Below are 27,996 nucleotides of genomic sequence, written 5' to 3' on the forward strand. Positions count from 1 at the left end.
GTCCCTTCTTGTCTATATTTTCATTAATATAGTGCTTATGCTTTCCTGAGCCGAGGGTCTATTAGAAACAGCCTCTCTATCCTCACAAGATAGGGGTAAGGTCTGCGTACACATTATCTTCCCCATACCTCACGGTATGGGATAATATTGGGTATGTTGTTGACATATTCTGCAGCTGTTTTACTAGCTATAAAAGGACACTCATGGTTACTTTGATTATCCAGAGTTAGTAAAGAAAAACAACAAGAGCTACTGAAGACTAGTTAACTATATTTCTAGAACTAAAACAAAAAGGGCTAAGATTTTGATTTATATTTTACCTTTAGTGAGATGATTTATAGCTACAAAAATTTCAATGATTTGTTTCAGACCAAAAGTTTCAAAAAAAATTCTTGTTCTCCTAAACTCCATGCTCAATTTAATACCTCATATAAATTGAGACGGGGCAGCCTTATAATAAGGTCGTAAATAAGATTTTTTTTAAATGTGAATACTTATTTTTAATCTATCTTTTTTTATTGGTTGCAATTGGAACGATGATCCCATCAATAAAGGTAACAAACACATGTTACTAAATATATACAAAAATATTGTGTGATCAAGGCAATGTTGAGCCAAAATATTTTTCATTTTGCAAGCAGAAATTTGGACCCCAAGCCAGATTGGCTTTGATGGTCCTTTTTATGCTTGCTATTATCCTTGCTAGTCACCCCTTTTCTCTTTCCTTTTTTAATGAACTTTAATAATTCTATATGATGTTATTAAAGTATTCTTTGTACTCCAGGAGCCTTGGTAATGAAAAGTCTCTCTTTGTTTAATTTTTTTGTTCCATTTTTCTTCATTCTTCATCCATGGAAATTAATTAAATTTTAATTAATGTTTTAAATTTTAGAGTTTTCGTCCCAACCTAGGAATCTATACATAAACTTATAGCGAATTGAATTTAAGGTGCTATAGACTCGGGGATACAATACTATCTGATAAAAAAAACAAATAAGTTTATTTTTACCTCAGTAGGAAAAGAAATTAATGAATTAACTATTGATGCCAACATCGTCATTGAATTGTTTTCCATAACCGTGGTGTCCAGGCCATCCTAAATATAACCTGTGAGTCGATAGGAGTTCTTAACCTCATTAAATCCAACGACGCCAATAAAATGTAGAAAAATAAGAAAGAATAAAACTTGTAATTAAGAACAACCAACTGAAAATTAAGACAACCATACAGAGCGTATTAAGTCATAAAATGGCAACAAGCTCAAAATGCACACAACACGAACAAAGGCAGATCCAAAATCTTATGTTCATGAATTTTAAACCACAAACTCTTTTTGCTTATTGGTTTCGGGATAGATCATTAATATATATATATATATATATAGAGAGAGAGAGAGAGAGTGAAATTGTTAATACAAATACAAAGTTTGAGCTAAAGCTACTACAGGTTCAGCCGAATCCAGAACTACTGTCGTGGCTTTTCTATTTAGAGAGAGAGAGAGAGTGAAATTGTTAATACAAATACAAAGTTTGAGCTAAAGCTACTACAGGTTCAGCCGAATCCAGAACTACTGTCGTGGCTTTTCTATTTTATCGTACACTAAACGGAAGAACAAAGAACTTGCACCTTTGATATTGCTACAACATGCTCAATTTACATAGCCAGTTGCTGGCATAACACCAAAAATTTGGATAAACGTCATTTGTTAAACTGTTTTTCTATAAATACATGCTAAACACTATTCTCATACACAGACCTTAAGCCCATAAAAAATGGATGGACCGAGTTATGTAATAATGAGATTATACCCCATAGCCGTATATAGATTTATGCTAAAAACCAAAGTGTGGGTGAACATTGTCATCTCTTAACATTTGCTCTTGAATTTCCTTTGAGATTTAAGGTCCACCACAATCACAGATATATTGTCTTTGCTACCTTTTTGAAGAGCCATCGACGAGAGATACTCTGCTGCTGCTTGTGCAGCAGGATCAACTCCTTGGCCCCTTTCCGGCAGAGGGTTAGTCCCATTCTTTTTGTGCCATAGCAGAATTCGTCGTCTAGCTACTTCACAAGCTTCCTCATTTGACATGACATCCCACAACCCGTCACTAGCTAAAACTAGGCATTCGTCTTCTCTAGCTCGTGGTACAAACATAACTTCTGGTTCGGGTATAATCCATGGTTTCAAGTATCTGTCGCCTGAGGGTAAAAAAGAGTATACATGAATAAAGAGTTGACCGCCAAAATGATGAATACTTTTCAATTTTTCTCCTTTTCTTTTCAATAAGATGAATAATTTTCCTTTTGACATGTAAGCAATGCGGAATATGCATAGCATGATCTGTAAAAAAGCACGCAATAATGTGATTCTCGGACAATGCATAAGGTGGCAACCCATTCACAATCCGTCCAAAATAACTAATTGAAAGAAAGGAAAGAGCAGGGAACCAATAAAATTTCACTAACAAATCTAGTTTGATAGAAAGGGTAAATATAATCAAGAGAGACGGATAATCAGGAGCATAATTTGACTCAACAGGATGATATGGAAGAAGGCTGCAGAACGACATGGCACCTTGACATATGAGTCTATTAAATGAAGGTCAGGTGAAATTGAGCTCCACTAAGACCCAATCCAATATTTCTAAAGATTTAAGTTCTCTAGCACTAGAATTTCTCGAAATTTTTTACTGGCATACAAAATCTTTGACAGGAACACTCCTTGGCAACAGTGAACCTAAAATAACATGAGAAAGTGTAGAAAGCATCTTCTGTAACAGTAGCTGTCTTCTAACTTGGGCACTAATAGCTGAATCTCGGCATTAGCCATGCAAAATCTGATGTACATTCCCTAAAGATCCCAAGGGTTCTCTTTTTGATGGGTACAACCATGAAATTTCTATTTATTGAGTTACTTTTCACCATACTACACTGTTCAATGTTTTCCAAGTGAATCTCACTCTTATCTTCAGTTCCTTATTTCTTTCTTATCTTTTATTGATTGTTTTCTATTAGTATTCCATCTTGCGTTGCAGTTTGGTTTTCCAGAGAATTCAATTTGTCTAGTTCCTGAAAAGTTTTAGTTAGACCTACAAATCCTTGGAATTAATACAGACTTAGCTAAAGATAGGGCATGAAGGAGGAGAAAGATCCATATAGGTGATACCTGTTAGTTGGGAATAGGTTTTAGACTTGGTAGAGAACTTTCAACATTATTATTATTATTATTACTATTATTTATATATAAATATCTATCTTTTTTTAACTCACTTTTACTTTATTTTGGCATGATGATGATATGAGTTGTGCTTACAGAAAGAAATGAGGATTCATACCGCCAACCCCAACTTGTTTGTGACTGAGGCATATTTGTTGCTGCTGAAAAGTTTTAGTTCAAGTTTGACGGAACTAATAATCAGCGATGCTACATCTCAATCTCTTTACAGATCAAATAGTAAGCATTTCTCTGTAACTAGAACTCAAAGTCATGCAGAACAGCTAAAATAGAGGATTAAATGTAGAGATAATCTCCATAAAAAAACAGATGAAGAGCTCAGTCGGCATATATAATGACCTAAAGTCAGAAGCCAAGGTTAAATTCAGAAATGTAGTTTATTAGTTCAAATGCAAACTAGTCATCATTTGTCATAGTTATAGACTAACAGGACCATATGCGATCACTAAGAAGGAGCATTTTGGATTATGGTGAAGCAAATAGAATTCTCCAAATTTAACAGACTGTCAAGACGAGAAGGTAGCCGTCTGACGGAAGCCAAAGAAAACAGGTATCAAGAAAATCCATTGCACACCACAGCATCAGTAGATAATACTCAACATATGCAAGCTGAAAGGTTTAGTACACCAACCAATAGATCTTGACATTGCAAGGACGCCAAAAACACGATGTCCATTCCACTGAATGACCTTGCCACCAGATGCTTCAATTCTAGCATACTCATCTTCTCTGCTTGGCTGGTAAAAGAATACAAGGTAAAAGAGTGAGATGGTAATGGATCAACCACATTCTTTCCTGCCAGAATAAGACAAGCGTGTATGTGAAAAAAAAGAAAAGAAAAGGGAAAAGGAGACAAAAGGTAATGCTAAATGTGTGATTTACTTTATGATCAATTGACAGTGCCATTGCTTCTTTGCCACGATAAAGGACTGCTCTTGAATCCCCACAATTAGAAACTACAATATGAGATGAACATATCACCGCTACAACTGCAGTGGACCCCACAGTTTCCGGGGCAATAGGTTCAGAGGCGCAGCTAGTGGTATCTATGTTGTCTTCACCGGGATCACTGTTTACTTTCCCCCCAACTTCATCGTCAACCTTGAGAAAGCAACTAGTAAAGACCTTCTCCCACTGCACCTGACGTGTGTCCTTTGCACTCCCGTCCACCATATCATCTTTAAAAAGTTTTAACTCCTCAACTAATGCTAAATGAATGCGTTTGCAGCAATAATCCGCAACCTGCATGACAAAACAGCAGTCAGTTATATTAAACTTAGTTCTCATTAAGTCGACTTGATGAGGATTTAAACTGATGGTAGAACACATAACCAGGTAGTTCGACCTGGAGAAGTTAAATTGACACATTTTTATCTTGCTGAAATGCTACACAGCTGAAATTATGGGATGAAGAAATGGCTGGTGCACTGTGTACAAGATAATTGTGAGGTCTGAAATAAATGATGTATGGAAAATTTGATTTATCTAAAGGAGTATTTAATTGGCTAATCAATCAATATAAACACATAAAAGAAACACTATACCTGAGATCCTCCATGACCATCATATACACCATAAAAATGAGATGTCAGGTGACTCAGACGTTGACTTAGTCCGTCAATCACACGATCACCAATAAACATTTTGATAGGTATTTTCATGAAATTAGGAACAACCATAAGAGCATCCTCCATCTCTGGTCTCTTTCCACAGATAGATACAGAGCCCCAGAGTGGCACGCATTCCAATTCAAACACACTCTTGACACTTTCTTTGACAGGTTCATTCTCACTGGGCAACGGAAGAACCACTACGGATGCCTTTAGCGTAGGGCCAGTAGTAATTTCATCATCTGGGATAGCAGCAACGGCGGACAGATTACTGATCTTTCTCTCAAAACTCCTTTCCTCCAAACTTATGACTTTGGCAAGTATTTGACCATTGTCAATACCCTCGATTTCAACAGCAATTGGCAAACTTAACTCCGAGCTAGCACCCAGTGGCAACAACTCCTCCCCATTAATTGCACAAGGATCCTCTCCAACAGATAAAATCTCGTCTTCTTCATTTCCCTGAATGATGCTATCGCTAACAATCAGGCCATTTTCAGCTCCCAATACAGTCTGCAATGGACCACAAAAGGGAACTCTACCCACCTCAGCTTTCATACTGTTGCTATTTCCATCCCAACTGGTACTGGGCTCAACATGCAACAAAGATGGATGATCTGAAAGTAAGCTAGCTGTGTCAGTCACTAATTTGAGCCTTGTGATTTCCATATTGTTCGAAATTGCAGGGTTATCACAGATAGAGGTGCTTAAGCTGAGTGTAACAGCAACAGCTGGAGACAACTCCTCCATTCTTTCTAGAGGAAAATAATATGCAAAAGCTACCAATGAATCTCCCCAAACTAGGAGTCAACCACGTTAGCCCATCAAAGCCCCTTCCGCGGTTCCACCAACAAATTTGCACCAAGCTTTATGTTTCGCAGAGTAGGACTGCTTTAAAGGGAAATTTACAAGCGCGATAAAATAGCTAAATTAAAAGCACAAGGAGATGAGCTACGAATCCACAAAAATTGGAAAAGACAGCTAAACTAAAAGCAAAAAAAGATGAGCTAGGAATCCACAAAAATGGGGAAAGACAGCTAAATTAAAAGCACAAGTAGATGAGGTAGGAATCCAAAAAAAAAAAGGGGGAAAGACAGCTAATTTACAAGTACAAGGAGATGAGCTAGGAATCCACAAAAATGGGGAAAGACAGCTAAATTTAAAGCACAAGGAGATGAGCTAGGAATCCACAAAATGGGGAAAGATAAAACTGAATGGGCAAGAAGATCTCAGTCAACAGCACTCTACAAGAAATAAAGGGTACACTAAAAAAGACCAAATAATAAGTGGAACAAGCTCCAGATTAGTGAGACAAACAAGGGTATGAGGGAGATCTGCAGCTGTAAACAGATCCAAACTTCTGTAAACTAGAATTATGCAATTCCCTGTAGGAGAAAAAATCAAGAACAAGAAGAGCAAATCCTATCTCCACCAACACCAACCCTTAAATACACAACAGCATGGGGAAAACGACAAAATCAAAGCCTTATCCATGAATTCAACAAGGGAAAGCAAAAGAATCATGGAAAAAGAACCTAGGAGAGGTAAAAAAAACAGACACCTAATCAAGAATCACAAGAAAACCCTAAAAAGATACAACCTTTTTTGCCACATGTAACTTGGGTTTCATGGATCTGAGGTAACTCATGTCCACCTCTCAAAATATGAGTCATTTACTAAATAAATTCTCGTTCTCCCTCAAACCCAACAAAAAAAAAAAAGAATCTCTATGCAGCAGATACTAAGGAGCAGTACAAATTATCCAAGTTTCCTAATAACTATAACATAAAAAAGCTGCCAAATTTACTAAAAATTCCGCTCAAAACAGTGGAAAACTATGCTTACCAACAAAATCCTTTTATCAAATAGCTTGCAGACTCTTAACTATGGCCAGAAAAGAAATGCCCCATTCTCAAGATTTTTATTTTTTAGAAGTTGCACATGAGAGAGAAATTGAACAAAGGGATTCAAGAAAAAATGTTTACCACTTGGTGTACTCCAAAAGAGGACACGTGTAGATACAATTATCTAACTCCAATCAATGCACCAGACAGACAATGCTTATGAATTGTTTTGTACATTTTTCACATAAAAAAAACAAAAGGGAGTTCATGGACTTTCCATGAAAACACCACGTGTCCTTTCTTGGCAGGTCAGCCATTACCTAAATAATGTCTCCATTATTTTCTTTGTCAATTATCATGTGTTCCATTCTTTTCAAAGGGTTTACTGCTAATGTACGCCTGTTGCTGCCTTTGCATATTGCATTTCCTTTTATTGTTGAAATTAGGTATTTGGGGTTATATGTTGTTTTCAACTATGTTTCAAGTTTTAAATTTGACATTAAATTCTCTCCCTCTTTCTTTTTTCTTTTTTAACCCAAAACAAGGTTTATTGCTTTTTCCTCTTTTGTGCAAATTTATGTCAACTATGCTCTTAAATCATTTACATGAAAGTGCACTAAAAATGTTTGTCTAAATACAATACAGTGAAGGGCAATGGTTGAACTTGAAATGTGTGCTTCTTCTTTGTTTTTATTTTTATTTTTTTATAAGTGGTTGAACTTGGAAGGTTTGAAACAATAAAGTCCTAAATCAAGTCTCGTTTTATGATTCCTTGTTCATCCAAAAGTGCCTTGATTTGTCCTATTCATACCATTTTTTAGACTTTTCAAAAATGATTTTGAGAATTTGCTTTAGTTCAACTATTATCTATTAGGAGCAATATATTTTCCCAGAGATATTAGATGTTTGATTAATAATATGGAGTACTTTTTTCCTCCAATAATAATACTTCAAGATGGATATAAGAGTACAAAGAAAATCAGAGGCGGACCTATGTGTTATATTGAGTAGTCAACGGACCTATAAATTTCGGTAGAAGTCTTATATATATATATTTAAATCACTTGACACCCTGAATGTTAAAAGTCTTTAGGGTATACTGATTGAACAAAATATTGCACTACCATCATGTTAAAATTCTGGATTCGCCTCGAAAGAGAATATCATAGTTTGCATAGAAGTATACTATAACCAATTATTATTGGAAAAATATGTTTTTTTCTTGTTTTGTTTCACACTGTTCCACAACAAATAATTCAAGATACGTCAACCACAGACAAACCTAAAGCAGAACAAAAGTAAAACCAAGAAAGTTATAAATAAACAAAAAGGCAGGAGAAAATGACAAGTAAGCACCATAACGTTACAAGAGTGGTGAAGTCTAAGATATATACGTAATAGATTTTTCTTTTTCTTGGTTCTTAGATTTTTCTCAAAAAAGAGAAGGCTAACGTATAAGAATTGAATTGATGGCTCTATAAGATTGGCTGAAGGAAATCAGATCAACTTTAGAACTAAAGAAAAGATAATAAAAACGTTACAAACATAACACGTCAAACATTACAATCAAAGAGCAGAAAGAATTGAATTAAATAAAGTAATGGCTATTTTTGACAATCCAATGGAAATGGGACAAGGAAGCAATGAGTAGGTTTTACTTTGCTTGGCTTAATAAAGAAAGGTTTTGCATTAAAGATGGTAGGTCAATAACCAAGTTTGGTGGCTATGTCACAAAGGAGTAGCATTTCTCCTTTACTTCTGCTTTCACCATTTGTCCACTTTTATAGATGAGGATCACCGCACCATTTGTGTTTGGTATCTTGATCAAATAAACTTTTAATATTTGATTACTTGGTACCCCTCCCGTTTTAATCTATGTGATACTTTTTTTTTTAGTACCAAAAGAATAATATATTTTTATATTTAGTAATAATTGAATCTTAAAATATTTACGTTATTTTTAATGAGATGATTTATAGACACATTTCGGACCATAAATTTTTAAAAATTTCTTTTTTTAATTGAACTCCGTGCAAACTCAAACACAATATTTTTTTGCTAGAAAGGACAAAGTGATTTCCTTTACTCGTGGAAGAATGAAATTTTCTCTTATAAATATGCGTATTCATACTTCATGTCATTTATCTCTGTCGACATTTATTTCGTATTAATATAATGAATCATAGATTGTTAAGAACTAAAATGTAGTTGTCACTGTCATTATTGAATAATAAAAAAGTATTACTACTATTTTTATCCTTAATAGTATTATTACGTGTGTAGACAATACATTGCGTCGAAAAAATAAAATCAAGACCGAAAATATTGCAACAATCGTAATATTTGATTTCGAGTAATTTGAGTCTTACTTATGATTCCTCTAATTCTACTTTTTCAATATAAATTCAAGGGCCTTTGAGCTTGATCTTAAATTTTAATTTGATTTATCCGCCGCGAACACTTTGATTGTTGCTATGAATTGTATCACGAACAAGTAGCATTGATCTTGAACGCCTTGTATTTAATTTGACTCCGTTCTTGATCTTGAATACTTGAAATTTGTGTTGAAGTGCTTGAATGCTTGAACACTTGCAGTTTGCAGAGAATTGTTGCCTTTGATCCACGAGCTTCCTTGTGTTTTTCTTGTTATAACTTCTGGTCCCTTTTCTAGGTTATGAAGACCACTATTTATAGTTGTGGAAGGGAAGAGTTATGATGAGAACAAACTCTTTCCGACCAATCAGATTGAAGTGTGACAATGCCATATTTGATTGGCCAGAACATGTCACTTGCACATGTGGCGCGATTTTATTGGCCTTTTAATTTGACTTGGCATGCCTTGTCATTTTTACACATAGCATGATCTTATTGGCTTTTCCGTTTGACTTGTCGTGCCACGTCATTTGATACGTGACACCAAACTAGGCCTCTAGGAAGATGATATGTTGGACCTAATGAGGTGGGCTCATCATTTATAACCCAATTAAATGGGCTAGCCCAATAATATTGGACTTATATAATTAATCCAATCATATTAGCCCAAAATATTTATTTGGACTAATATATTTAAAATATAGTCCACATTATTTATGAATTTAACTCCAATAAAATTTATATGCCTACAACGTGATTTTCATAAGTCATGCTATTTATATTTAATCAAATTCTGAAAAAAAACAATAATGATAAATACATCCCAACCTCAAACAAGTTGATATCAATTATATGAGTACTCAATAACCATGTTTCTCCATTTGAACGCTCAAAGACAAAAATATACAAAATAAATATTAAAAGTTCTCTATATTCTCTGGAGAAAAAAAAAAGAATCAGAAAAGTTATTTTTTGAGACAGCATTTTAATAACGAAACATTCTTAACGAAAACATCTTTCCCATACTGAATGCGATATCAACCACGTACTCCCAAACTTTCAACGGGCCAAAGAATTATTTTTGAGTAATTTTCATAATGCAATATAGTTTAGAGCCTAGTAACTATAATTTACCTAAAATATATCTATAAAACGCGCAAAAAATCTATAATGAATCATATATTTTTTTGTTTCGTAAATTTGCTATAAAATTCAAATATATTTATGAATGGTAAATTTGCTGAAAGTATAACTATGAATGATAAATACAGTATATATTTTGACGTGTAGCATAATTTTTCCATTTTTTCCCCTCCCTATATGTAGGAGGAGCTATAGGAGAAAATGAAACGACGTTAATCTCTCGTTATTTGGTTTATATTGTTATGTGAGGATAAAGATATAGAGACGTTGAAGAATCTTGAAATGGTATTTCACTGAATTGTATCCCTTTTTGTCTTGCTTTCTTTTTTTCCTTCCCCCTTTATTGAGGCCTTCCAATTAACTTACAGAAAGAGAACTAGAATGGAAAGAGTGTAGTGCATCATCACAAAATCAAAATCGAGCACCTTAGGCACAGGAAACTGTATTGTAGCTTTTAACACTTCAATTCCAGCTTCAAATACTCAATTTTTCAACTGCATCTCGACTTCAGGTGCTAGCTTGTCGAGTATATCCTCCTGCCTCACAGGCCTCATCAGTAATGGCTGCTCTAACATACAAACCGCAGCACAAACCATGTCTAACAGCTAGATGATGGCATGTTAAATTTTGGATTACCGACTTTGAATCCACGATGAAAGAGGAGAAAGGAATTTGCAATCATGAACGACCAAATGTGGCACGTATCCAGCGCCTAAGCATATCGAGTCAAGTAAACACAGGTTAATAAAACATCAGTTTTTATTGATTATCAGATTCATGATTACAAAAGTTTCCAGGAGGTGGTAGAGCATTAACAGAGAAAATGATGTGAATACACAATAGACAAGATAAGATACCAAAAATAATGTTTTTCTAGGATCATCTCCATCTGTTTATCTTTCTTTTCCTCTCTAAGCAGGTATTCATGTCCAAATCTAACTTAATTTCAGAAGATGTTGGTAAATGAAAGATCTATTGAAGAGAATCCAGAAAAACTAATGAAGAAAAAGAAGATATCTTCAACAAAGGAAAAGGAATCAAGAGAGATACCGTTGCATGGTAATATTCCGAGAATGATTCGTAATTTCTTTGCAATATGTGTTTATATCCACGACTACAAAACCAACACTCTGAAACAAGGTTGATACGAAAGCCTCCGAAAAGTAAAATGAACACTGAGCCAATAATGGCAGCGATTTAGCTGAAGTTAATATAACAGCAGGGAAACACAGATAAACAAACAACCTCCAGAGAATACTTACAGTTCCATCTCCTCGAAAATAAAAATTCTCACGAATCATCTGGTTTCTGTCATGCAATTTCACCTGAAACTTTCTGAGTGTAAATTCCATGCCACCTAAAAACTGCTTCCAATTCCAGGCTTCTATCATGCAAGAAACTTGAAACAGAAGAAAGGGCCACAATTACAATGTTCAGTAACAAAGATGTTTAGGGATGATGTTTCACTTTTAGACAGAAAACATCCCATACAGAATGCTCTCTAATCAAATTCTCCTGTCAGCTAAATCATTAACCAAAGCTCCATTAGAGTTCTTCATTTTGTTGAGCTATGAAGCGCCCACAAAGAACAGTTATCCACTAATCAAAAAGATCTATTGAAACAAGATGATAATTAATGCCACATTGAAATTTCACCCGACATACTTCCATTTCGGATATGGCGAGGATGTCACACACCGTATTGGGGTAGGATGGATGAAGTGGAGGTTAGCATCTGGAGTCCTGTGTGACAAGAGAGTGCCACCGATACTCAAAGGTAAGTTTTATAAAGCGGTGGTTAGACCGGCCATGATGTATGGGGCTGAGTGTTGGCCCGTTAAGAACTCACATATCCAGAAGATGAAAGTAGCAGAAATGAGGATGTTGCGGTGGATGTGCGGGCACACTAGGATAGATAAGATTAGGAATGATGATATCCGGGAGAAGGTGCATGTGGCTCCCATTGATGACAAGATGCGGGAAGCGAGGCTTAGATGGTTCGGACATGTTCAGAGGAGAAGCCCAGATGCTCCGGTACGGAGGTGTGAGCAGCTGGTTGTGGAAGGCACGAGAAGAGCTAGAGGGCGACCTAAGAAGTATTTGGGAGAGGTGATCAGGCAGGATATGGCGAAACTCCAGATTTCCGAGGACATGTCACTTGATAGGAAAATGTGGAGGTCGAGCATTAGGGTTGTAGGTTAGGAGGTAGTTGAGTCGTGCCTTACTTCGTACCATTGTGGGACTAGCCATGTAGGGTTTTTGTCTAAGATAGCTAGTGGCAATGTTGTGGCTTACTATTTCGCTTTTCAGTGCATGTCCTATTTACTAGCTATCGCTTTTGCTTTGCATCTTTCTTCTAGATTTCATGGTGTTCCTATTTTTCTTATGATTGTTGTGGTGATACTAATATTTACTAATATTGTCTCCCTTTGCTTTGCATCTTTCTTCTGAATTTCATGATATTCCTATTTATCCTATGATTGTTGTTGTGATACTAATATTGTCTCCTTTTTGTCATTTTGTCTTTTTATTTTTTTGAGCCTAGGGTCTTTCGGAAACAACCTCTCTACTCCTTCGGGGTAGGGGTAAGGTCTGCGTACACACTACCCTCCCCAGACCCCATTAGTGGGATTTTACTGGGTCGTTGTTGTTGTTGTTGTATACTTCCATTTCGGAAATTATACCCGGCATACTTCCATTTTGGCAGAGGTATCTGCAGCACTAGCCACAACTCTGGGCATACCAACTATCTAATAACATAGTTATCAACGATAGGAAAACGAGAGAGGAGGACTTTATCCTCTTTTGTTTCAAATAGGTGTTTTATCTTCTTTGCCAACTGAAATAAATAAGGCCAAAGTACGCAGCACTATTTTCCTGTTCAAGTAAGGTGGTGAGTATATGTAGCACTATCTTAAATTTTGTTTACTGAGCTATTGGAACAAAAGTGAAATATTATCTAATTTTCAGCCATCAAATTTAAAAAGTGAATGGTTCAACGAATCCGTTTCCTCTCTTTTAGTCTTTTCTTAACATGCAAGATCCCATCACCCCCAACTGCAATCCCTTTTCACTTCAAACCCGTACCACCAGAGCTGGTCATGTGACTTGTGTTATGCATTTCATATGTATAACCTATTACAAGTTAAGCACACAAGAGTGGGTTGCTCTAGTGGTGAGCACCCTCCACTTCCAACCAAGAGGTTGTGAGTTCGAGTCACCCCAAGAGCAAGGTGGGGAGTTCTTGGAGGGAGGGAGCCGAGTTTCTATCGGAAACAGCCTCTCTACCCCAGGGTAGGGGTAAGGTCTGCATACACTTTACCCTCCCAAGACCCCACTAGTGGGATTATACTGGGTTGTTTGGGTTGTTTTTGTTGTTTGTTGTGGTATTACAAGTTAAGCATGTAACTCTGGTTTGAGACAAGTAGAAGCTAGACACAAAAGACTGCCTCACATCAGTATATATGAAGATTCAAGGGCTGCATATACAGGGGTTTACCTGAGCAGAATCTCCAACTGCATAATCTCGTAAAAGAATGTGACCATTTGGCTGCAAAATGAGATCGCAAGAGCATGGCAGATCCATTCAATTATCAAATACTAGAGAAAGAGATAGGAAAATGAGGCAAAGCATCCTTCTGAATTCAAGTTTTACCTTTAGTACTTTTTTACAGTTTTCTAGAATGGAAGCCATCTTCCCAGGAGAAACTGCAGACAATGTAAAAATCTACTTAAAGGAGTTAGATGCTCATATAGGCATACATCTTCTGAACTTTCCCTAAGGAAGAAGATATGGTTATTCTGTGCTTTAAGCAGTTGTAGAGATTCAGATTTGATTACTATACTTTTTGCCTTTTTAAGTGATGATTTGATTACTATACTTACTCCCTTCACTTACCAAGGTTACAATATCAACAGTAGAAGGCATGACGTTAACACAGAGATCATCCTTTGCGGCATCACAGACAAAGACGTTCATCTTTTCCGCACTGAAATTTGCATGTGACTGCATCATATAGGACAAATAACTTTAGGAGTTTGTGTGTAGTTACTGCTGCATCATATAGGATAAGTAGCTTTAGGCCACAAGCATGCCATAAAAAAAGCAAGGATTACACTTTGAGTTTGTCATGCAATGGAGAACAAGCACAGTTCCTCAGACATATCACATTAAATGCAAATAACGGAATAATCCAGTTGAAGCTAACAAAATTTGAAGAAAAAAAAATTTATTCAACAGAAAGTCATCAAGAGAACAAAGTTATGGATGCTCAATGAGATTCTAAGCAGACTACAATGGAAGCTAAAAAAGCTTAGAGAACAAAAACTGGATATAGCAGCTAATCTAAAGAGAAAAATGATCAGGGGTACTGACTGAGATCCTAACCAGATTACAGCTAATGTAACAGGGCTAAAGTAGCCATAACACTTAAATACTTCTATTTGATAATGATTTTAGAAAGTTGCAAATGAAAGATACAAAAGACATGAAAAGTTCCTCTATGCAAAAAGGAGAACATTTGGATAATGATCCATGCTGAGCAACATAGAGTTCCATTGAGAACCTTCAGAACTAAATTTTAGTTCCATTTTTCACACGATGAATCATGCCAAATCCAATTATTTACCATAAGGTTCAGACCATATTGGAAAGACTCCTTAGCCATTAAACCGTGACAGAGAAAATACAAACAAATTTCCAAATACTTCAACTTGTAACTAAAAATTGATTCTTTAAGGTATGCAAGTAGTAAAAACTGGCAGTCTCTATGAATTTAAAGTTACTCTTGATGACAGTATAACACAAGAAGGTTGACAAACCTTAACAAGGGTTATTGCCTGGGGTGAGAAATCACAAGCGTGAACATAGAGATTGGGAAACGTAGCTATGAGAGGAAAAATCGTATTCCCCGCTCCACAGCCCACCTGTCAATATCTATTTAGTTAAACTCTTCAGGTAGCTACTAGAATAAGGTATATAAATAGCAGCAATGAAATCACCTCTAAAACAACCTTCACATGGGAAGATTCAATTTCATCATCAAAATAACTTCTCCAATCCTTTTCCAAGTAGTGCCGGTCCTTGAAAAACTGCCGAATATGCAAATGTTTGTAACTGAATTCTATTCCCTTCGCTTCAATTTATGTGACACTATTTTCTTATTAATCCATTCTAAAAAGAATGATGCATTTTTATATATAGTAACATTTCAACTTTAAACTTCATTTTACCCAGAAGTTCTTATAGTCACTTAAATTTTATAACACATTTAAAACCACAAATTTCAAAAGTTTTCCTTTCTATCACGTAAATTGGAACGGAGGAAGTACAATGTATGAGATGATAAAAATGAAAGATTTGATTTTTATTTGTTAATACAAGCAATTGGGTCATTATTGTGGAGTATGGACAAGGCAGGAGCTTTGTACCTTGTTTTTGTGGAGCTTGTAGAACTTATCCCAGTACTGTTGAGACCTTCTACTGTAATGGTGGTTCTCACTGTCATTGGATAATGAAGTCCAAGCTCGAATACTCAAATATCTCGTGCCTACACGTGGCGCTGAATAAGCTGGCCACGTCGACGGCAACACCGTAACCGGAGGAGCGCCGGCGGCATGCATTCTCCCCCCTCCCAAAATGCTCCACGCTTAGTATATGGTTAGGTTCGTTAGTGTGGGAAATTATGGATGAAGTAAGATGAAACGTCGTCGTATAAGTACGACGTACGACGGTAACAGCTGTTATATTTGTGCTGAGCTTACGATGCTGTAATATCGCAGTGTTTCTTTTACGGAAATGCTCCCTTAAGTTTTAGAGTTATCATATCTCATCCTTAAAATATAGAACTTCACATAAATAATCCTCTAAGTTCATTTTTCGGTCAGTTTTGGTTTCAACTAACGAAACATATAGAACAAAGTTGAGAGCAACATATTTAATTTGAATCAGCGATGAATTTCCAAACATTGCAATGGTTACAAATGTGATACTATTGTCCTGCTAATAGATGGCCTCTCAACTCGAATACGCTACGCCATTTAGCTCAAAAAATCAGCTACTCATTATCAACAACAACAACAACGATCCAGTGAAATCTCACTAGTGGGGTGTGGGGAGGGTAATATGTACGCAGCCCTTACCCCTACCCCGAGGGAGTAGAGAGGCTGTTTTCAAAAGACCCTCGGCTCAAAAAGACTAAAAGAGACAATATCAGTATCACCAATAGAAACCATAGGAAAGATAACATCATGTAAATGAGAAAGTAGATGCAAAACAAACGTGATAGAGAGTATATAGACGCGACACTATGAAAAATAAAAGAGCAGTAAGACACAACATTGCCACTAGCTGACATCGGCAAAAACCCTACTATACTAGCCTCACAAAAGTACGAAGTAAGGTAGACTCAACTACCTCCTAACCTACAACCCTAATACTCGACCTCCACATCTTTCTATCAAAAGTCATGTCCTCGAAAATCTGAAGCCTCGCCTCATAATCATATCATTAATTTTTTACAAGCCATTATTATTGATCTTTAGTGTTGATTTACCAGGAAACTCAATTAATGCATGAGTAGCTAAAATATTAGTGCTAATATGTGTCAAGAAAGAGAGAATATATGTATATTTATATGCCTATCAACATATATTATATAAGCAAAAATATATATATAAAAAAGTAATCATGGCATGTTGGAGATTGTCAAACATATCAATGTACGTTTGGTTGTGATCGAGTTTCATTCATTTTAACTTGTTCTACATGTTCTCAGTTTGAAAACCAAAAGTGCTTCCAAAAAAAAATTCAAAGAACATATTTTGTTGTGGGACAAGATTAGACCAACCCTTAAACTCAAGGGATCATTTATGTCAAAAACTCGAATATCAGAGGTGGGGATGGGATGCGAATATTCAATGGAATTGAACCAGTCAAAGTCCCACTTTCATAAAACCGGTTCCCTAACCCTCGAATTAAACACGCCGACCCAAACACTTGAACCGGTCCGATTTATTAAAACTCGCGCAAAAACACCGAAGCCACATTTTGAAGTGGTAGAGTAATATACAAGAAAGAAAAAAGAACCCCCTTTCTCTCTTGGGTTCTCTGCGATCTCTTTTTTCTGAAGCCAAACCAAAACCCTAGCTCTTAACCCTAGACCAAACCCAAAGAGCAATGGCATATCAGCACCAATCACCTAATCACAACGGCGAAAACGACGACGGCAAAAATCGCCGGCTCTATAACCCTTACCAAGACCTACACGTTCCAATTCAAACACTTTACAAGCTTCCAACTTCACCGGAGTTCCTTTTTCAGGAAGAATCCGTCGCCCAGCGTCGATCATGGGGTGAAAATTTGACCTACTACACCGGCATCGGTTATCTTGGCGGCGCCGTTGTCGGCGCCGGTAAAGGATTTGTTGACGGTGTGAGAGCTTCGGAGCCAGGTGACACCATGAAGCTTAAGATCAATAGAATCTTAAACGGGTCGGGTCATACGGGACGGAAGTTTGGGAATCGGGCCGGCGTTATTGGGCTGCTTTATGCTGGGATGGAGAGTGGGATGGTGGCTATTAGGGATACCGATGACGTCATCAACAGTGTGGTTGCTGGATTAGGGACTGGAGCTTTCTACAGGGCGGCGGCGGGGCTGAGGTCGGCGGCCGTGGCTGGGGTTATTGGCGGCGTGGTTGTTGGCTTGGGGGTCACCGGAAAACAGGCGCTAAAACGATATGTGCCGATCTAAGGAATTTGTGCTGCTTTTGGGTTTGTCGACACTCAATCTTTGGTAGCTGTTATTTGTTTCTAAAAATTTTGATATGATACCTTTGAGAAATGTGATTCTCACACTGCGAAGTAATGTAATTTGGCATGAAAGTTGCATGCTTTTTAGTTATATTTAAACATATTTATTGAATATATATGCTGAAATTAGGTTTAGAGGAGACTTGCTCTCCAATAAAGTTAAAAAAACTGAATCTTGATATGCTTATTTCATTACTTCTTTTTATGTCGATGCTTGTGTTGAAGATTTGTATAGATGATATAATGCGTTTTTTCGTGCTTAATTTTTTTTTTCCAAGTGTACTTGTCAAAAAAAGATGGTCTTTTTGCCCAAGTTTTACTCTATTTTGAAGAGTGTGCTCAGTAGATACCATGCATTTGATCAACTTTCTGCTAGCTGCAATGTTGATGGCATGCTCCAGCTAGTTGTTTTGGCGGTGGAAGAGTTTCTCTCTGATTCCAGATAGTTCTGGCATGTGAATAACCTTATGGAATTCATGTGTGGTTCTCACGAGTAGAAATCTGCTAGTTATTAATTGCATCTGTATATACATGTGTGCAGTGTTTGTGGAAAGGCTTGGGGCACCAAGTAGTTGAATTTTAGCTAATCTTAATTGAAGAAGAATCAATGCTATCATAACATGCCTTGTGCCAAAATGGTGCCTCATCCTCACGCTTTCTGTTCAAAGAGACTGTAATGTGATTTTTTATTGATTTCTAAGCAGTGTATTCGCTACACATGAGAGTACTTATCAGCAAAAAGTATTGGTTATGTGAGATGTTTTTCTCTTAATAGATTTATGGACACTATGTATGGTAGAGTATTATTGCTATATCTTTCTACTGCCATATGATGTTTGGGTAATTGCGCAAGGGCTTTGAGTTCCATGCCATTGATACACAAAGGATGGAACTTTGAAATGATTTGAGTTCACCCCTTCTGATGGCATTTTTATTTAATGATTGTTGCCAAGTGTGTGAATTTCTTGTGCTAGTGCTGCTTTTTGGTTCTCTTGTTTTGCAGCTCTTTGTACTGCCATATGATGTCTAGGTAATTGCGCAAGGGCTTTGAGTTCCATGCCATTGATACACAAAGGATGGGACTTTGAAATGATTCTGAGTTCACCCCTTCTGATGGCAGTTTTATTCGATGATTGTTTTCAAGTGTCTGAATTTCGTGTGCTAGTGCTGCTAAGATTGGTAGACTTAGATATATGCTGACTAGGATTAAGAAGGAAGAATGACTTTGATACTCTGTTTTCTGGAGGAGTTGATTGGCACTTTTTGAGAAAATAAAACACCATCTTTTATTTCTCTACACTAACTTCCATATTTCCCTATTGTCTATATGTTTTGGCATCTCTTGTTTTGGCTCTTTGTACTGCCATATGATGTTTGGGTAATTGCGCAAGGGCTTTGAGTTCCATGCCATTGATACACGAAGGAATGGGACTTTGAAATTATTCTGAGTTCACCCCTTCTGATGGCAGTTCTTTTTCCAATTATTGTTGTTAATTGTCTGGATTTCATGTGCTAGTGCTTCTAAGATGGTGTTAGACTTAGATATCTACTGAATAGAATAAAATGGAAGAATGAGTTTGATACTCTGTTTTCTGAATTTGGAGGGAAATAGCATCTTTCTTTTCACTACACTAACTTCTGTATTTCCCTATTGTCTGAATGTTTTTGGTACTCTTGTTTCCAGCTCTTTGTACTGCCATGTGACGTTTGGGTAATTGCGCAAGGGCTTTGAGTTCCATGCCCTTGATACGCAAAGGATGGGACTTTGAAATGATTCTTAGTTCACCCTTCTGATGGCAATTATTTCCAATGATTGTTGTAAGTGTCTGAATTCATGTGCTAGTGCTGCTAAGATGGTGTTAGTTTTTTTCCAATGATTGTTGTCAAGTGTCTGAATTCATGTGCTGTTGTTTCCAGCTAGTTAGTTTCCGTTCTAAGTTTTTCTTCTTTTTGGTATTTGAGTATTTTATTACAAAACCACTCAAGTAAAGGCTGCATATCTTTACAATTTAGTTACACAACTCTAAGTTGCTCAATCACTCCCCTCAGCCATGCTTTCTTTCCTCTCTCTCTCTCTCACCACGTCCTCTTACGATCCTCCCTCCCTCTCTCTCTCTCTCTCTCACTCATAGCCATAGAGACACTAATATCTACACAACCTGGTTATTATCTTCTCTGGCTTTGATGTGTTCCCATTTCTTTCTTCTCAAAAACCATTCCTCCCCATTATCTTACTTACTCTCTCTCTCTCTCTCTCTCTCTCTCTCTCTCTCTCTCTCTCTCTCTCTCTCTCTCTCTCTCTCGATCTCGACAAGAGGCAGTATTGACCCTCAGGTTGGAGTCCTGATTCATGGGCATTACCCCCGTTAGATTTTCTTATGAAAATGCTATGAGAGGGCTTTCACACGCGAGTAGCACAATTGAGTACACTAAAAATCTCGATTGGGGGAGGAAAAACTCTCCAAAGCTTGAGAAAAATAAAATCGTAGATGTCTAAAACCTTATCTAGTGTGGTTGAAATGCATCAATCTCTTTGTCTTCCATATTCATATGTCAAAATTTATTAAATTTTTATATTTTTTTTGAATTTGAAGTGGTATTTTGATATTTTAAAACTAAATAGAACATAAATAGGTATCATATTGATTTTTATGTTTAATTATTAAATTTGGTTAACCTTGATAGATTACATTAAGGAAAAATTATTGTGAGATGACCAAAAAATAATTATTATATGTTACAAAGAAAATTTTCCCAAAAAAATATTTTAATAGATCATGTGTTTATTAATTTTTAAAATTTTATTAAACATATATTTACTTATATAAAATTTAATAAAGTAAGAGTGAAATAATATTTATATAATTAAAATTTTTGAAAAACTCGACAAACCGAACCAATCCAAACCGATATAGTTGTTTGTTTTGGTTTTGATAGAAACAGAACAAACCCAGTCCATATACACTCACTCTAGAGAAAACGTGACTTGGATGCGTTGCAATTCTAGACCAAATATTTTATCAGCTGTGTTCTCTGAAATTTTTTATTGAAACGTGAGTGTTCAATTAAATTTACTTTGCTTCTTTCACATAATAGTCTGGTCATAGAAGAGGTGCTTGTTCTTTTTACCTGAGTTTTCCACCAAGGTTCTTGGTTTTGCTCAAATTAGTTTAACGAGGATCTTCTGAATCGTACCAAATTATAAGTTCTATCCACATTACATATTACTCCAAAAATGTGTTCTTAGCATCTTATACCCCAAATGTTTTTGCAAACTACCTATACTGCAATTACCCACAAGGTTCAATGCGATCAATGCGCAACTTTAGCTTAGCTCTTAGGAGATACAGTATCAAAAGAAACAGACAGAACTGGCATACGTTAATGAAGTAGATAATCATGGATTCAAGCAACAGCCTCGTGATTTAGCATCTCTGACTTAACAGGTCAGTGAATCTTATTAAAAAATGAATTTCCAGCTAGTATTCTACTAATTCAGACAGATAATCAACTCAATGACCTCGAGCAAAAACTTGTTTTTACACTGCGTGAAGGAAAGTCTAAATTAATGGTACATGGCCTTGCAGCCTCATTATTCTCAAGTCGTTTAGCTATTTTCCCTAGTAAAGATGCTTATATCAAGCAATAGGCCATGGCACAAAAAAAAAACCAGTTATAATACATCCAAATTTCATCCGGCTTGTTGAGGAAAACGTGAAGAATTCAAAAGACAAGAAAAGGAAGTGTCAATCTACAGTAACATAGACTCTGGACTCTCTATGTAGCCTTTGAATGCTTTGAGCCATTCTGCACCAATTGCGCCTGGATAAAGGTATCAAATTGAAATTATTAAAAGGTTTAACCATAATTCCTAAAGAGGGGGTTATGAGGACTCAACTATCTAAATAGGCAGTCAAGCCACTTACCATCAATCACCCGGTGATCACAGCTCAACGTTACAGGCATCATACTGGCAAACTTATACTGGTCTTGGCCCGTACCAGGTATCACCCTTCTCTCAGCTATTTAAGAAACTACAATGAGCACAAGATCACAGCTAAAATATATCAATCCACTGAGATGCAAACTTACCAGACCCAACAGCTAGAATGGCCGATTGAGGAGGGTTTACGATGGCACAAAACTGTTTAATGCCAAAAGGCCCTCCCAAATTGCTGACAGTGAATGTGCCTCCCTGTGGAGAAGAAACAAGTGCTCGAATAAAATATACTTTTCTCTAACTATGCAAAAGCAGATACGTAACAACTGCAATGCACACCTCATAATCCTGTGGTTTTAAGCTGTTCTCTTTTGCTTTCAGAGCTAAGTTCTTAACTTCCTCGGCAATAGTGGATAAACCTTTTTTATCAGCATCCTGCCAACAACATGATTTTTCCAAGATGAAATACAACTGGTAGTAAGAATCAAGAAACTTCCAATTACTATAGAGCAGTAGACTGGGATGAGAACAAACCCTGACGACAGGAACATACAGTCCATTATCAGTCTGCACCGCAACATTGATATTTATGTTGTGATACCTGTGTTTGAAAGAAAGAATGCACTATTAATGTCCACTCCAAGTTTCAACTATAGAGGTCCTCTCACTTCATATACTCCACTTACTGGCGAATGTAGTCATTGGTCCATGAACTGTTGCACTGAGGAACTTTTCGAAGAGCCAAAGCAGCAGCCTGCAATGAAGTTACCCAGGTCATCTCTCTGCGACACATCACCACTGACAACTGATGTCAATATCTTCTATACACCCCATACTATGTACTCCATTCCCAAAGTCAAAAGACCTAATTGTCAGTATAAATTTGGACACCGATTCTTCAACATAACCAAAACTTGTATATTTAGAAACTATATTAAAAGTAGTACAAATAGTTACAAATTCTTTGCCTATGAAAAGAAAATTACACTTTTTATAGTTAAATGTATAATTGTCCAGAAAAATGTAGCCAGAGGAAAAACTGTTTGACTTCCCAAATAGTTCTAACATCATATATAATGGGACAGAGAAGTAACCCTTTTTTTTTGACAAGGTGCAGTGATTAAGGAAACCAGTTAGGAGTTATTCAGATTTATTATGACAGAAATATACGAGATTCTGGCTCCAATGTGAAACAGAGGTCCACGCATATTCTCTCTTTTCTGGACCCTTCACAATTACAGAAAGAAGGCTAGAATTGTCTCCTTGAGACGAGATAACAAGACCGCTGGTTTCTTTTTCCTTGTTGGGAGGCAGAGTGGATCTTAAAGGAGTATTTCATACCTTTATTACAAGATCATTAACAGATAACTTCTTTCCTCCTGAAGACTCTTGCAATGAATTGAGCTGGCTCCTTAATCTGCAGACCGAGCAGCGGGCATGATAAATATCAGAAAAAAGTTGAATTCTGCTGTTGTGAAATGAAAGTAATACTCACTCCATAAGTTTGTCAACACATGTATCAACAGTCAAATAGTAATGGGGAATGGTTTGCTTTGACAGCAGCAACCGAGAAGCTGTCACCTGCACAGATTACACCAAACTGGTATAACTAGGACAAAACCTTGTGCTTGTTAAAGAAGTGGGTAAACAGAAAGTCTATCTAAAACTTAATACAAGAGATAAATGGTAGATAACACGGTACAAGCACCTAAAGTTCGCTAATTTTGGGAATACGAGATGCATCCCGCAAAGGGGTAAATAGTACCTTTCTTATCTGTGAAACTGGAATATCCGTGTAATCAAGAGCTGCATCAGCCTTGGGAGCTGCCGCAGGGGCTTCCTTTCCACGAGAAGCTATCAAATAAAAGAAAAGATTATTGATTCTTCTAAATTACATAATTTCCAAAGCGAAATCTTTCCTCCCACAAGAGAAAAAGGAGATAAATTCAGTGACATAAAACCAATAGTGACATCAGCTAGCATATAAGAATATATGCAGAATAGGAAAAAGGTTACCAAGATAATCTTCAATATCAGCTTTCACAACATGTCCCTCCGGACCTGTTCCTTTGATGTTTGAGAGAGGTATCTGCTCATGTTCAGACATATGGAGAATTAACCTCATGGATAAAACACGTCGACCTGAATCATATTTTCAAAACAAGCTTAACTGGATAAAATAAGTACATTGTGATCTTCCGCTAGTTTCCTAGCCAGCGGACTAGCAAAAATGCGATCTGCAGGCGCACTAGGTTTAGAAGCTTTTGGCTCTGATGGGGTGACAGGTTTCTCGGCAACCTCTTCTTTGGGTGGAGGTGGAGGAGGAGATGCTTTTGGTGAAGGCGTAGCATCTGATGCTGAAGGTTGGTAATCTTTAAACTTTGCAATGTCATCTTCCTCTTCAACGGTAATAGCAATCACCTACAGAATTACCAGTATTCATCAAGGATTTTTTTTATTGATTAGTTCCCACAATGATCTGGCTATTCTTGGCATGTAGCTCAAGGCAGTAAAATTCAAAGAGGAAGGAAAATTCTAGTGGGTCAACTATGTGATATTAGAATGGAAAAAAAAAACTATGTGATATTAGGAGTATATATGAATGAACAGATGCACTGCATCATAAAATAAGGGAATTGTCAGTTTCTCTATGCAGCTATTAGTTAAAAATATGGAAGTACCAACAAAGATACAAGTCAAATAGGAACTAGGAGGTCCAAGCACTAGCTTTTATCGTGGAATGTGCTGTGTGATGCATCAACTACATAGATGCAGATATAGACAAGTGGCATAACATTCCACACTGTGAAAATCCTGGACAAACGAGTGAAAAAATCAACAATGGAGATAATAGTGAGTCCCTTATACCACATGGCTTAGAGTCTAAGTTGTCTAACACCAAGATACAACACACCCAATTGGTACTCTCAATCAATTAGATTAAGCATCTATACCTCTCCAACTTTGATACTGCTTGCCCCGTCTCCGCGAAGAATCTTAGCTAGATATCCCTCTTCCATGCACTCCATCTCCACAGTTGCTTTATCCTAAGGGGATTGAATGAGTATCATAAATACCATAATCCAGAATCACGACACATAAGGAAAAAAAAGTCCCTCAACAACATCATGATAATAGCACCTAAAAAGTGATCCTACTGTTTCCACTTCACATAGCACTTCACCAGGAGAAACTTTGTCACCCTCTTTCTTTAACCATCGAGCAATATTTCCCTGCATAAAAGTATGAGGAACCGCTGAGGCGCTAAGACAACCAAAAGTGCAGAAAGACTAATGATGCTCTGAGGAGCTTTAATGAGAGAAGCTATTATACCTCTGTCATTGTAGGTGAAAGAGATGGCATTCCAATCTCTTGGTGTGGAGGAAGATCTGAAAACAGAAATTAAAGCTTCGACTAAGGATAAGAAATTAAAGGTGTGGGGGTTCTCCCGCTTTGGTTCCATGTTTCGAAATTAAAGCTACTAAGGATAAGAAGGATCTCTCTAGCAATAGGTTGGGCAAATAGACACAAATAGAACTAAAGTAAAAGATAGGCAACAAGTTAATGCAAATGACTCAATTAGAGAGCATTGACATGGAATTGTCCTCCCGTGAATCTTAACTGATAAATAGGAACTAGACTTATAGTGAGTAGATAAATGCCCATAAATAAAACATGGTTTATAAGCATTCTGGAGGGTGCCCTGAGAATAAATTTTCTGATTGAATAGCCAAAGGACAAAGTGATATTAAAAGACAAGTACCTGAAGCAGTGGAGAAACACCTCCTTGAAGGCACTTGTGATCTGACACCCCAAAAAAAAATCAGAATTTGCTTGAAGAGGATGATCAAAACATACTTTTAAATTTATTAAGAAGAAGAAGTAAGACAGAGAACAAACCCTGAAGACCCTCTCATGAAAGCCATGCTAGCCGTGGAGGCGCATGGATCAATTGCATTTCTCAAAGCATTTCCGTTATATGTTGCCACAAATGACACCTACAGTCAGAAACATGATCTTAATGTAAACATTGCTGCTCAGATTCAACAGGAAAAAGAAAACTATAAAAGGAAGGTAAAAAGGAAATAGAGGTCTGGTCACAACCGTGGGTGACACTGCTCTACAACGGTTGTTGGAAACTGCTGAACCAGAGTTGCATCCACTGAAGGACTTGGGAATGTTGTGTCCCCCTACAGATACAAAACGGCACCTTAAAATATCTGTAAAAGCCATAAATAATTGAATCATACATCACAGGGAAAAATGAAAACATCACCAGGAAGAGATCATCAAGACGGTTAGTCGCAATAACAAGAAAAGAATGACAACTAAGATATTCTTCATGGACATGTTCAGACATTGTAATATTCATTGTTAAAGAATTGGACACAGTGACAAACATATGATAATACGGATAATTCATAAACACCAATAATTAAAGATACTAATTTACCATCTCCCTTCTCCACAGAAGACCTCGTGCCATTACTGAACCAGCGGACAAGAATAGCAGAGTCATGCCGTAATAAGTTAGAAGAACTTCTGATCTGCAAATAATTTGAAAGCAACAGAAACAGAAACAAAATAAGATTAACAGGTTCTGGAATAATTGGACACACAGTTGGATGTTCCAAGGGCAGGACCAGATAAATTACATAGATTAGGCGATGCCATTTGAAAAGACAAAGTACATTAGATGCATCACCACTATATACTTTAAAGTATTCCCTTTCTTTTTTTTCTCCTTTCTTAACATTGCGAGGGAGGTGTGGCCTAGTGGTCAATGTAGTGGGAGAAGAACCATGAGGTCTCAGATTCAAATCTCAGCAGAGGCAAAAAATACTAGGTGATTTCTTCCCCATATGCCTAAGCCTCGGTGGCCAGAGTTACTCAGCACTTATGTTGTAGTAGCAGGTAGAAAAATAACTAGATACAGATAGCAAGTATATTTCTAGGATCGAAATGGTTTGGGAAGGCGAAAAATAACTAGATATAGATAGCACGAATATGTCTAGGATCGAAATGGTTAGACTAATTGCATGAATTCACGCTGATATCACCATACGACAAATATCAACCAGCAAGCAAGATGCCTAAGTCTAAAACTGCTATCGGTAAAATAAAAAGAATTTTCATGTCCCACGCCATGTGCATGAGTTATTTCATTTAGGTGTGAGCAGTGAACCAGCTTCTGACTATCAAAACGCCACTGAGGAAATGTGCCTCATTCAACCTAATATCGATATAAATCGCAAAGCTCCAAATTCATAAAAATTAAGCTCTATAGTCATAAACTAATCTATAGCTCAACTGCAAGCATAGCTCCTAACTCCAATTCCAAAATCTCATACAAAATAAAACACCGCCAATCACTAGTCTACCGCGATGAAGAAAAACGTCGATAAGAAATATATATTCTTTTCAATATTGACTTAAAATGCGGCACAACCACGGGCTCATATGGATCACAGATATCACATAATTGGCAATCAAATTCTTCCTTCAACAAATTAACCTAAACGCGCAGATTTTAGGGATTCAAGAATACAAGTCAATACTGAAAACTTGAATAGATTTAAAAAAAAAAAAAAAAAAGGAAATCAGAATCAAACCTTTTTGGAGTGACGAAGGACGTGAGTAGCGTAAGTCATAATGATGGTTCCAAACCTCCAAATCGAAAATCTTCCCCTTTTTTCTTACCTTTAATTGTTAATAAAGCAGTATTTCGCTATGAAAGGGTCGGGTGAAGGTGGAGGGTGGCTTTTGGAGTGTAGAATTGGACACAGAACAGATTCAACCAAAATGGAGAAGGCTCCTACGGCTCTTAATAATAAGTATAGACTAATTTTCTTCGGTTTAGATCGCGTTATTCTTCCCCCACCCACCTCACTTTTTCTTCTTTCCTTTTTGTTTTTGTTTTTTCCTTTTTCTTTTCTGTTCTCGTCTTTTTTATTTTAAACCCATTTTTAAAAAAGAATTAGTCCTCGCTTGTGTATGCGCTTAGGTGGCTGACCTATTTCTTTGGTAAATTTTTTATTT

At 36.7% G+C, this 27,996-nt stretch overlaps 4 protein-coding genes across 14 annotated transcripts; 1 reads left to right on the plus strand and 3 right to left on the minus strand.

Moving 5' to 3' along the window:
* Window positions 1-1,606: 1,606 nt before the first annotated feature.
* Window positions 1,607-7,093, minus strand: LOC107827417 (protein phosphatase 2C 16). Of its 5 annotated transcripts, none has more exons than XM_075251259.1 (5): window positions 6,834-7,093; window positions 4,783-5,736; window positions 4,121-4,480; window positions 3,870-3,975; window positions 1,607-2,202 (listed from the first exon to the last, which is right to left on the minus strand). In XM_075251259.1, exons 2-5 carry the CDS (start codon window positions 5,596-5,598, stop codon window positions 1,868-1,870), a joined length of 1,617 nt encoding a protein of 538 aa, XP_075107360.1. In that variant the 5' UTR covers window positions 5,599-5,736; window positions 6,834-7,093; the 3' UTR covers window positions 1,607-1,867. The 5 variants fall into 5 exon arrangements, with proteins under 5 accessions (XP_075107360.1, XP_075107362.1, XP_075107358.1 ...); XM_075251261.1 differs by having other exon boundaries at window positions 4,783-5,465; window positions 6,834-6,973; XM_075251257.1 differs by having other exon boundaries at window positions 6,694-6,898.
* A 3,363-nt stretch (window positions 7,094-10,456) lies between these two features.
* Window positions 10,457-15,949, minus strand: LOC107827419 (uncharacterized). 6 transcript variants are annotated; one of them, XM_016654561.2, is made up of 9 exons: window positions 15,639-15,949; window positions 15,210-15,299; window positions 15,030-15,134; window positions 14,107-14,214; window positions 13,864-13,935; window positions 13,708-13,758; window positions 11,471-11,533; window positions 11,259-11,383; window positions 10,457-10,920 (listed from the first exon to the last, which is right to left on the minus strand). In XM_016654561.2, the coding sequence occupies exons 1-9, from the start codon at window positions 15,828-15,830 to the stop codon at window positions 10,887-10,889; spliced, it is 840 nt and encodes a 279-aa protein (XP_016510047.1). In that variant the 5' UTR covers window positions 15,831-15,949; the 3' UTR covers window positions 10,457-10,886. The 6 variants fall into 6 exon arrangements, 5 of the variants coding, with proteins under 5 accessions (XP_016510047.1, XP_016510045.1, XP_016510046.1 ...); XM_016654559.2 differs by having other exon boundaries at window positions 11,259-11,533; XM_016654560.2 differs by having other exon boundaries at window positions 11,259-11,533; window positions 15,222-15,299; window positions 15,639-15,945.
* Window positions 15,950-17,106: 1,157 nt separating this feature from the next.
* Window positions 17,107-18,190, plus strand: LOC107827421 (mitochondrial import inner membrane translocase subunit TIM23-2-like). Its single transcript, XM_016654566.2, has one exon. It carries the CDS (start codon window positions 17,386-17,388, stop codon window positions 17,956-17,958), a length of 573 nt encoding a protein of 190 aa, XP_016510052.2. The 5' UTR covers window positions 17,107-17,385; the 3' UTR covers window positions 17,959-18,190.
* Window positions 18,191-21,538: 3,348 nt separating this feature from the next.
* On the minus strand, window positions 21,539-27,905 carry LOC107827422 (dihydrolipoyllysine-residue acetyltransferase component 2 of pyruvate dehydrogenase complex, mitochondrial-like). 2 transcript variants are annotated; one of them, XM_016654568.2, is made up of 19 exons: window positions 27,570-27,905; window positions 26,411-26,504; window positions 26,062-26,147; window positions 25,858-25,955; window positions 25,721-25,761; window positions 25,291-25,346; window positions 25,116-25,190; window positions 24,912-25,004; window positions 24,145-24,378; window positions 23,974-24,046; window positions 23,723-23,811; window positions 23,453-23,538; window positions 23,299-23,374; window positions 22,644-22,711; window positions 22,492-22,558; window positions 22,297-22,392; window positions 22,110-22,212; window positions 21,944-22,039; window positions 21,539-21,839 (listed from the first exon to the last, which is right to left on the minus strand). In XM_016654568.2, exons 1-19 carry the CDS (start codon window positions 27,606-27,608, stop codon window positions 21,769-21,771), a joined length of 1,641 nt encoding a protein of 546 aa, XP_016510054.1. In that variant the 5' UTR covers window positions 27,609-27,905; the 3' UTR covers window positions 21,539-21,768. The 2 variants fall into 2 exon arrangements, with proteins under 2 accessions (XP_016510054.1, XP_016510053.1); XM_016654567.2 differs by having other exon boundaries at window positions 26,062-26,177; window positions 27,570-27,883.
* Between the last annotated feature and the right edge of the window lie 91 nt (window positions 27,906-27,996).

The sequence above is a fragment of the Nicotiana tabacum genome, chromosome 4 (genome assembly GCF_000715075.1).
Source record: "Nicotiana tabacum cultivar K326 chromosome 4, ASM71507v2, whole genome shotgun sequence".
Taxonomy (NCBI): domain Eukaryota; kingdom Viridiplantae; phylum Streptophyta; class Magnoliopsida; order Solanales; family Solanaceae; genus Nicotiana; species Nicotiana tabacum.